Raw genomic sequence first — 10,088 nt, 5'->3', positions numbered from 1 at the left:
GGCGCAGGTCAGCGTGTGCGCACCGTCTAGGGGAGAGTTAACATTTAGCCTCGGCTACCTCCCAAGGGGTCTTCCCACAGCTCCCTTCCTCTCTCTTCCAGTTCATGCCTTGCTCCTTCTCGGACCCTTTTTGGCCCACAGTCACACTTTCGGAAGTCCTGGACCCCATTGGCAAACTCCTATGGAGCAAAGACCTCTCTCCTCTAGCAAATCCCTCAGACAGGACTTCTCCCCCTTCTTAGGTCACCCTACCTAACTCCCTAAGGTTCTGGGGACAGCCCACTGCTCACACCCAACACCAAGGTTCCTCTGTGTCTATGCATTAAACACAAGCAGCTGGGCCCCACACAGTTATGCAGGCCAAACAGAATCCCTACTCAGGTCAAGCGCTGTCTTGTACATATATGTGAACAACGGCATGCAAACACACCAGCCACGTGCCTCTTCACAGCACACACTAGCCTCTAGCACTGTACCTGCCCACATGCACAGTTCCTCATCCGTGCAGTCATGCCAGTATTGTCTGCATACATGCATGCTTCCATGCCTGCAAGCTCGTGCACTCATGTACTTCTGCACACACACTCATGCCGCTTTGCACAGATGCAGTACCCATTTGCCTTCATGACCAGACAGGAAAACCCTGACCCTGGCCTCCTCACCCTCTGAGGACAGGGCTCCAGGATTACACTGGAAGTATCTCTGGGAGAAGTGGGCCAGCACACGCTCCCGTTCCTGGGTCTCACCCATTAAGGCCAGCTCCTTGAGAAACACCCTGGGGAGAGGGGAAGAGGGGGCATGTCACATCTACTCAAGGTCCCCTTACCAGGCAACTCTGGCTCTTGGCCATGCCCAGTCAGCTTGGGAAGAGTGACTTCAGGGCAGTTTAGAGGAGGCACAGGGCTCAGGGGAGGCATAACTGAAGCCCTGCACACCAGGCCTAGAGAGTAGGGCCTGCTTTCAAAGGGCTGGACACCCACCTGAGAGCTTGGTCCAGAGTCATGCCCGTGAAGACAAAAAACTTCAGGTACTCGCCAGCCACAAGTTTGCTGAAGTCATTGCTGTGGGCAGGGCAGAGAGACAGGTGGAGTCTCAAGGGCAAGTGTCAAGGGGCCAGGTGGGGGTAACATAAAGACCTGGGGGTATCAGATATAGGGGATGTGGAGGTGCTGCCCACAGAATGCATTCCCTCTCCCCCCATCCTCAATCCCAGCCCAGTGTCTTTACTTCTTGCCCAGATGCCGGGCCACATCCGCCTTCCTGAAGCCATCTAGTCGGTACAGCCTCTTAGCGAGGCGCTGTGCAGCCTCCAGGTCTGCTTTCTGCCCATTGGACAAGGTGTCAGTGCTTCCCAGGGCCAGCCGCTCTGTGCTGTCCAGCTCTGAGTCCGAATCAGACACCAGTTGGTTCAGGGGTGGTTCACTGCCAGGGTAGAACACCAGCTCAGAGGTGAGACAAGCCCTCAGGGGCCATCCAGATGCTTCCTCTGCCTCCAGACCCAGTAGACAGAGAAGGAAAGATTGGGACATGGGAAAGGCATTTTTCTTTTCTCCAGAGGAGATTCTTTCCATCAGCCTAATCTATCATTACCACCTCTCTGTGGAAGTCCTGCCTTAAATCTAACGTGCATCCATCTTGCTGCTGTGGAAGTTCCGGCTGCTTTCCCCCAAACTCCCTAAGTTTGCTATTAGACATAGATTACCCTTCCCCACACTGGCCCTACTCAGGGCAGAGTCCTGTCTCTCTGAGAATAGGGCAGAGATAGGATAGATGGACTGCTAGGGAGGAACAGTGGAGGGTCAAACAAAGATGTGAGGCAGCAGGGACACTCTCCTGCTCCTACGTCTTTCCTCTTCCCGCCTTTTAGCAAGAGGAGTCTCCTCCATGGTCCTTCTCTTCCACCCACAAAGAAGTAGGCTCTGGGGTAGAGGGGATAGGGGGTCAGAGCACAACCCCTCAGCCCCTGTCTCCTCCTCCCTTCCCTTCCCACCCCAGCTGCTTTACTCACAAAGCCACCTGTCACCCCAGAGACAGAGGCCAGAAACTCCTGGTTGCTAGGCAACCCTGTCTCCCTGGCCACCCCCTCCTGTTGCCATGGCTTCAGTGACTGAGAGGGTAGCTGGCAGAGGGGAGAGCAGAAAGGTTAGACTGGTGAAAGGACTTCCTGGGGAAGGGTGAGAGACTCCAGATTGGAGCGGGTAGGCGACATGGGAGAGAGGAAATAGGAGAGGCTGGTGGCTGATTCTTTGGGAGGAACCTCCAGGCTGTGGGGTGGGGTAAGAGCAAAAGAATTCTAAGCAGGTTAGAGGCTCTATGTAAGGAGGGAAGCAGCCTTCTAGAGAAAAAGGGCAGTGTTCTCTAGGGATCCTTCCATCCTGAACCATGGTTTTACAAGTCACTGGGTCTGAGACCCAGGCAGCAGGCTGTAAGGGGCTCCCACTCAGAGCCACTGGAAGTAGTCCTCCAAATGGGAAAACACATCTGTATCCCCTAACCACCCAGTCAGGAGTCAGGAATATAAACCACATTTTCACATTCAGGATCCATCCCTTGGAGCAACTGTTCCTGGGACCCTAGGGCCTGAGGTCTGAGGAACCAAAGGAATCACTCACCTGCCCAGGGGTGCTGCCCCCAGTCCGAAGCTGTCTTCTGAGTGGCAAGGACTAGGGGGATCCCTCCCTGGGGCCTGCTTGGCTCCAGCCTCTGCCTCCTCTTCCTCCCCTCTCTGTGTCCAAGGCCCATCAGCAGCAGAGCTGGTACCAGAATCCGGTTCAAGAGGAGCAAGTGGGGCAGGAGCAGGCGGATCAGGCCTTGGGGCAGGGGGTTGGGGAGGCAGCTCAAAGGTGAAAAAGGGGCTCTGGGTCGGGCCAGGTGAGGCCAGGGCCTCCAGCGAGGCGAGGCTGGTGTAGGAGGTGCCCTTGGCCCGGTGTGACTCCAAGATGGCTTCAAACACACAACTGAAAGAGTCAGGCCCATCAGCCGAGGGGCTGGTCCCAGGTAGAAAGGGCAGAGGTGACTTGAGAGGCCCGGAGTGAGGCATTCGGGTACCTGGCCTGCAGGGGCAGGGAGAATCTCTGATCAGGGGCCTAGAGGACAGCTCTCAGGTATCATTTCACTGAACTTTCACACCAACTCTGTGAAGGGGATTATCATCTCTTTTCACAGGCTCCCAGCCCCTCCCAAAAGTTACCTGGCTCAGGGCTCCCCACCACAGGTTCACCAGGCTATACAATGCCCCAGAACACCCCAGCCCTACCCATCCCCAGTGCCCAATCCCTTTCCTCTCTCACTCCCTGCTAATCTCCCTTTCTCCTCCTTCTCCCTGATCCTCTCCCCTCCTGCCATTCCATTTCTATTTCTGGCAACATCTTAGGAGGAGAAGATGAGGCTCCAAGCTGCAATGGGGTGTGAGACAGAGAGGAAAGCCCCCACACTCCACATTCTCCTGCCGGGATCCAGGATCTAAACTGATGCTCCCAAGCCCCCAGGCTTGATTCTGGCCTTTCACCCTGCCCCCCTGTCCTTCCTTAGAACCCCTTTCTTCCTCTATCCTGTGTTCCTACCCTCCTGGGTTCTTGCTGATGGTCCCCCACAACCCCAAACCCAGTACTCTGCCATGCCACAGGCTTAGGTCCAGAATTCCGTGTTCCACCGCCCTGTCGGCACTCCAGCTTGGTCCTGACACTCCCAGCCCCACCCTTGTCTCTATCCCAGTCCCTTGGAGCCCAACCCTGGCTCAGGGTCAGTGGGAAAGAACAAGTCACTTTCCTCTCCCACTCCCCCACTCACTCACCGGGCCCCTTCTGAGGCCTCAAACACTTCGTCGTCCACATCCTCTTCCCCACCTGCCTCATCCTCGTCCTCATTGCCACTGCCCAGGCTGGGGTGAGGGCCAAGGCATGGGCCAGGACGTGGGGCAGGTGGGCGGGCAGTGCCAGGCAGGCCCTCAGAGCTGGGCTGACTCTCGATGGCCGAGTCAGCCTCTTCCCGCTCAGTCAGCACCTCATCGATGTCGGTCTCGCGGTAGCACCTCAGGGGCACTGTGTCCAGGTCCGTCTCGGAGTACTTGGCTGCTCGCCCCACAGCCACCCCAGAGCCCTGCCCTGAGCCCACCCCAGGTGGAGATGGGGGGGCCTGCTCTGGGGGCTTAGCACCTGCAGTGTGCATAGGCATCCGGGTCAGCAGGTTACTCAGGTCAGCTCCCTGTCCTGATTCTGTTCTCAGAAGGAGCTCTCCCCCACTGCCTCATATTGGTCTGAATTTCTTTCGCTGTCTAACCACCATTCCTTCTGCTATAGACTCAGCTTGCTCCTGGTAAGGCTCCTTTCAAATCAAGTTCTTGTCAAACAGTTTTGAGGGGCCTGAGGGAGACCAGCCTCTTTACTCCTCCAAGGAATGGCCCTTGATATCTTGCCATTCCCCTCCCTCCACTACCCAGCTGCCTCCAGGTGCCCAAACCAGCTGCCATCCCCAACTGCTATCATAACATGGATGGAAAGACTGAGGCTTAGAGAGGCATTAGCCGACTCAGAAGCCCAGGAAAGGACTGGGGGAGTTTAAAGGAAGGCTCCCTAGCATACCATGGCTCCTGTGGAAAAGGCCCTGTCCTGTTCCCCTGGCCTCAGTCCCAGGCCTTACCTGAGCTGGGGGGATCCAAAGAGCCATAGAAGAATTCCCATTTGGCTCGAGCGATTCTCTGGGCATGAGAGGAGACTTCTCGTGGTGAGGACCAGATGTCCCCCTAAGCCAAGGAGGGAGTCATAGACACAGGCACCCAGAGAGAAAACCAGAAATACAAAGACACAAGAACACAGGACAAAAGCACAGAAGGGAAAACATACAGGACAGAGGTACAGAGACATAAGGACAAACACAGAGAGCAAGAAGGAGGCAGATTTAGCACAGATTGAAGAATTCAGAGTGATAGGCCCAAGATCACCAAGGAGATAAGACAAGTCTTGGCCTTCGCTGGGTGTCTGGGGTTGCAAGGAGCCCAAGAGAGATCACATACCTGGTTCAGGAGTCCAGTGTCAGCAGGTCCTCGGAATAATGCGGCCAGGTGCTCAGAGGGTCCCCCCAGCCCATTGGGGAGAGAGGAGTAAAGACCATCTGCTCCAACCTGGGGTTGAGTTGGTGGCCCCTGTAAAAGGCCCTGGGTCCCAGGCCGAGCTGAGCCTCCTCCAGCTGGTAGCGGGTCTGATGTGGATGCTTCTAGCCTCAACTTTTGATGGGAGCCAGGCCCAAGGGCTGGGGTGGGCCTGGGAGGAGAGACCCCACCCAGGTCCCAGCTCCGACTCAAGCCTCCAGGAGCTGGCAGCCCATTCAGTGGCCTCACACTGGCCTTCTCCACAAAGCGGAATATGACCACAGAGCTCCGGGCCCCTGGTGGGGGCTGCCCAGTGGGTGAAGAGGGTGCCCAAGGTGAGGGAGCAATGCGGGGTGAAGGGGGGCCACGCAGAGGTGTACAGGGTGCTGTCACACGTCCAAGCTCCCGACTTCGGGGACCTGGACCTGCCACTCGCCGGAGTAAGGAGCCTGTGCTGCCATACATGCTGGCTGGGGGGCTCTGGGGCACTGGGCCTTCGGGGAGCCAGCGGCGTGGGCATCGTGGTGGGGAGATGGCACAGTCGCCTTCCGAGCAGAAGCGCATGGCACCCTGGGCCATGCTGGGGCCGGGGGTCAGGCTGGGGGGGCAGGGATGGCCAGGCCAAGTGGGGAGTGAGCGGGCAGCATGCTCTTCAGACAGGCCTGCAAGAGAGGAAGGGGAGCAGGGGGTGAACTTCTAGGGAGTCAGGAGGATGGGAGAGCAGAGACAGGGAGGGGAAAGCAGATGGGGCCACTGGGCACCAGGGGTCTAGCCCACCCCGGGAATATGGCAGCACTGATCCCACCCCTGGGGGTGGTAATCAGTCCTCCTGCTGGGCTATTTCCATGGAGGCCTGAGAAGAAAAGAATTATGCCCCAGTGGGCCCCTGGCTGAGAAGGCAATGGCACCCCACTCCAGTACTCTTGCCTGGAAAATCCCACGGATGGAGGAGCCTGGTAGGCTGCAGTCCATGGGGTCGCTAAGAGTCAGACACGACTGAGCGACTTCACTTTCACTTTTCACTTTCATGAATTGGAGAAGGAAATGGCAACCCACTCTAGTGTTCTTGCCTGGAGAATCCCAGGGACGGGGGAGCCTGGTGGGCTGCCGTCTATGGGGACGCACAGAGTCGGAACACGACTGAAGCGACTTAGCAGCAGCAGCAGCAGGGCCCCTGGCTCCTCTCCTTTCTGCCTGGGGGCCCTAAGCATCACCCTGGGAGAACCAAGGAAGCTATTTCAGAAGCTGAGTGAGCCCAGAGTCACTGTGGCATTTTGGAACTACTTCTGGTGGGGGAGGGGGAAGACTGCTACCCCACCCTCAGGATCAGAAGTATGAGCCAGCCATCATCATCATCATCCGGTCAGGGGCTTCCCACAGAGAGACTGTGGGAAGGGGAGGGGACTCAGGCCTCCTGGAAGGAGAGGGAGGAAGAATAGGGGTAGTATATAGGGACATGAGAGGCTCAGAGGCACAGGTGAAACTCTAATACATACGTGATGAATGGGAAAAGGATATTCTTGTTCTCCATACAGGTACACACACATGCACACACACACGTAAGGACAAATAATGTCAGTATACAGCTAACACGTTCATAGGCAACACCCTCCAGCACACACAGACACAGGCACACACACACATTGCTCAAAGACACACCCTCATACACTCAGTCATAACAAATATGTGTGTAATGGAAAGGCACATGCTTGTTTTACACACACACATGGCAATCAAACAGAAACACACAAAGAGATACCCAAATATACACACAAGGCCCTCATTCCCCAAGACACACAGAGACACAGGTATATCAGACACTCACAGAGACCTACTGGTCACAATCAGACACAAATACAGATGCCTACTCACACACATACTTAAACAGGGACATACACCCTCTCCCCTAACCCCTACCAGTCACTGGTCTCTGAGGGGAGGCGGTGGGGCTGAGCTACACCAGACCCCTCTCCCCATCTCTCTCTCCACCCCCAGGGACAGATCTTGTCCAGCCCAGGATCGACCATAAAGGGGTAAAGGGGCCCCTGACGGCAATGCAGGGTAGGGGCAAAGGTCCAGAGCAGCAGCCTTGCCAGGAAGGCTTCTGAAGCTCAATCGGGGCCCCATGTGCTCTCAGTGCTGCCCTGGACTCAGCCGCGTCAGTACTCACCGCTGCTTGCCTGGAGCTGGGGCCGAGAAGAGGCAGCGGAGAGGCTGGGCCCAGCTCAGCTGTGAAGGCAGCGCGGCTCCCGCTTGCTCCCGCTTGCTCCAGGCCCGCCCGCCTGTCAGTCCCTCCTTCTCCCCCCTACGCGCGGCTCAGAGCTAATCCCCCAACCCACCCACCACCCCCCACCCGCCCTCTCCCCGGGCCCTGAGCCCCAGAGGCTGCCCCCACTTCTCGACACTAGGTCCCCGCTGGGCTCTCCCGCCAACCTGAGACCCGCCCCTGAAGAGGGAGAGGACGTATGGAACCTCTGGTCTGTTCTTCAGACCCTCACATGCCCCACCCCAATCGTGTCCACGTCCTTCTCGTCCACCACCCCCTGAGCCGCACGCGGGACCCAGCTGCACACGCGTGTCCCGCTCCAGACCCCACGCGTGTCCCTAGGAGGTTGCCACATGACCTGTTATATGCCACACGCGCTCCCGCCCCCACGAGCACGCGGCCGCGCCAGCACACGGTATGGGTGTAGACTGGACCTGCCCCCTACATCCAAGAGACCATCAATTTATGGAAGAAATATCCAGAGAACCCGGCCTCAACCCCTCCGGAGGTTCTGAGACTAGGACTCAGGAGACACAGCCCTGACCACTCGCCCAGGATGCAGCAGGAGGGATGTTAGTCAGACTTCAAAAAGAACTTCCTTGCTGCCTGAGTTAGGCATCTTGCCATCTGGGAGTAAGAGGTTAGACGGAATAACGCCTGGACTAGACGAAGTGGGAGACAGGCAACCCTTGTGCCCTTGGCCAAGGTAGAAGCGGGCCCGGCTATTTTAAGAAAGCGCCGCTAGAGTTACTATGGCAACTGCTCTCCTTGGGAACTCTAAGGCAGGCAAGTAGTGACCTAGGAAGGAAGAAGGGGTCTGTTCGAGCGGTCAAGGGGCGCGAGAACGTGCGAGGCGGGGGTGCGCGGGGCTCACCGCGGGGAGGGGCGGCGCGGGCTCGGCGTGGTGCTGAAGGGGACAGCGCCAGATTTGTCGCACTGCGCAGGCGCAGAAGCGCGAACAAAGCTGGAAGGGGGAGGAGGCGCGCGGCCCGAGGAGGTGCGCGCCCACTTGACTCTATCTTAGCAGAGATCTATCCTCCCAGCTACCGTTCCCCAAGCAGGCGGAGGAAAAGGGAGCAAGTCCCCCACCCAAACAGATCTTCTTTGGTCCTTCCCCGCTGCTATTTACTCTCTTCTCAGCAGCATGGGAGTGGGGGTGGGGGAGGTTGGAGGAGTGTGAAAGGAATTCGGGGAAAAACAGGATGCCTGAGTTCTCTATCCCGATTCGCTTGACCCCTGAAAAGGTGCTTCCTCTCCAGGGCCTCGGTTTCATCTTTAAAGTGGATTGACGCAACAGACCTGTCCACCTTGCAGAGGTGCCTGAAACCCTGGTAATGGATGGGAAGCAGTTTTCGTTATGAAGAGGCAGGTGAAACGGTTGCACGAAGGGAGAATGCAACCCTGCTAAGGCGGGTGTGAGGGTGGGGGAGCTCTAGGGACAGCAGTAGCCCTCTGCGTCTTTCACACCCTCCCTGACAATGGATGATGGGGAAAGCACTGCTCCAGATGTTCCCTGGAGCGGACTCTGAACTAGGATCTGGGGACGCGGTGAGAGGACGACCCACAGTCTGAACCGAGAGGTCTGAGGGGCCGCTGCCCTTGGGCGGGCCCAATCTTAGACCCCACAACTAAATCCCCAGACCAACGCCAGGCCAACCAAGAAGCAATATTCTTGGTGGGCCGACCTGAACATTTACTCTTCTCAGGATTCCAGACCTCCCGGGTAAAGGAAAGGGACCTAGCTGGAGATATAATCCTTCTCGCCTCCAACATTTCTCCCCAAAAGGCGTAAACCCGTTCCAAATCTTCTGGGAGTGGAAGGGGTTGAATAGCTCTGTACCTCACAATCAACCAGGGATGGGAGGTTTGGGCAAATTTGCTTCATTAAGGAACATAAATTCTAACTTTGCCCCTTCAATTCATTCACTAATTCTTGGATATCCACTCCGTGTCAAACAATGAGAGCCTGGACAGTTTCTCCCCATTTTTCAAACTCGCTAAACGCGACCAGAGGGCAGAGAAAGCAGGCCCAGAACCTTAGAATCTTGGCCCCGCCCCTTATACGTTTGACTTTGCCTGCTCCTCCCATCACTTCACTTAGACGCGGCCACTGGCCCAAAACGAAAAAAGTCAGTCTCTGCTGAACCATCGTATTCTTCAGCCTCCAGTCTCAAGCCCTATAGCGGAGAAAGCGAGGTCTCAGTTTACACCACCGGTCTGTTCCGCCTTCGGTTTCGGGATCCATCCGGAACGCTTTCAGATAGGAGCCTCAGTGAGCCGGCACTCGATTGAATCGGTCTGTCTCTGTAGCGCAAGAAGGCGGGTTTGCTGCGCCTGCTCCAAGGCCACAGCGAGAAGACCTTACTGCGCACGCGCAGTAGGCAGCCGATGGAGCCACCGATGGACCCGTCCGGAGGGGAGCAAGAGCCCGGAGCCGTCAGGTACCTAGCACCGGAGGGGCCGAGAGAGGGAAGAAGGGCCTGGGGGAGTGGAGCTGAACCAGGGCCGGGCCTGGGGGCCGCTTTTAGGAGCCTAGGCTCAGGAGCATAACGGAGGCGGACTCGCAGGTAACAGTGACCCGGGGACGCCGCCGCCAACGCCCTTTTACCCACAGGCTCCTGGATTTGCCCTGGGAAGACGTGCTGCTCCCACACGTCCTGAGCCGGGTGCCGCTGCGCCAGCTGCTCTGGCTGCAGCGCGTCAGTCGGGCTTTCCGGGCGCTAGTGCAACTGCACC

General features: G+C 57.4%; 2 protein-coding genes across 2 annotated transcripts in view; one reads left to right on the top strand and one right to left on the bottom strand.

The window, feature by feature from the left end:
• PSD (pleckstrin and Sec7 domain containing) overlaps positions 1–5,665 on the bottom strand; it is a 14,141-nt gene extending 8,476 nt beyond the window's left edge. Inside the window, 8 exon segments of the mRNA XM_010859603.1 lie at positions 1–26; positions 663–775; positions 981–1,061; positions 1,228–1,422; positions 2,613–3,053; positions 3,794–4,154; positions 4,639–4,741; positions 5,012–5,665. The exon segment at positions 1–26 is cut by the window's left edge and continues 13 nt beyond it. Of these exon segments, the coding sequence (XP_010857905.1) occupies positions 1–26; positions 663–775; positions 981–1,061; positions 1,228–1,422; positions 2,613–3,053; positions 3,794–4,154; positions 4,639–4,741; positions 5,012–5,665 (1,974 nt within the window).
• Positions 5,666–8,464: 2,799 nt separating this feature from the next.
• Positions 8,465–10,088, top strand: part of FBXL15 (F-box and leucine-rich repeat protein 15) — a 3,427-nt gene continuing 1,803 nt past the window's right edge. Inside the window, exons 1-2 of the mRNA XM_010859601.1 lie at positions 8,465–9,793; positions 9,967–10,083. Of these exons, the coding sequence (XP_010857903.1) occupies positions 9,741–9,793; positions 9,967–10,083 (170 nt within the window). The 5' untranslated portion in view covers positions 8,465–9,740. The remainder of the gene's footprint in view (positions 9,794–9,966; positions 10,084–10,088) is intronic.

Source organism: Bison bison, unplaced genomic scaffold (genome assembly GCF_000754665.1).
Source record: "Bison bison bison isolate TAMUID 2011002044 unplaced genomic scaffold, Bison_UMD1.0 scf7180017864456, whole genome shotgun sequence".
Classification (NCBI taxonomy): Eukaryota; Metazoa; Chordata; class Mammalia; order Artiodactyla; family Bovidae; genus Bison; species Bison bison.
Note: the sequence above shows the minus strand (reverse complement) of the source record. Positions and strands in the feature narration are given on the sequence as shown.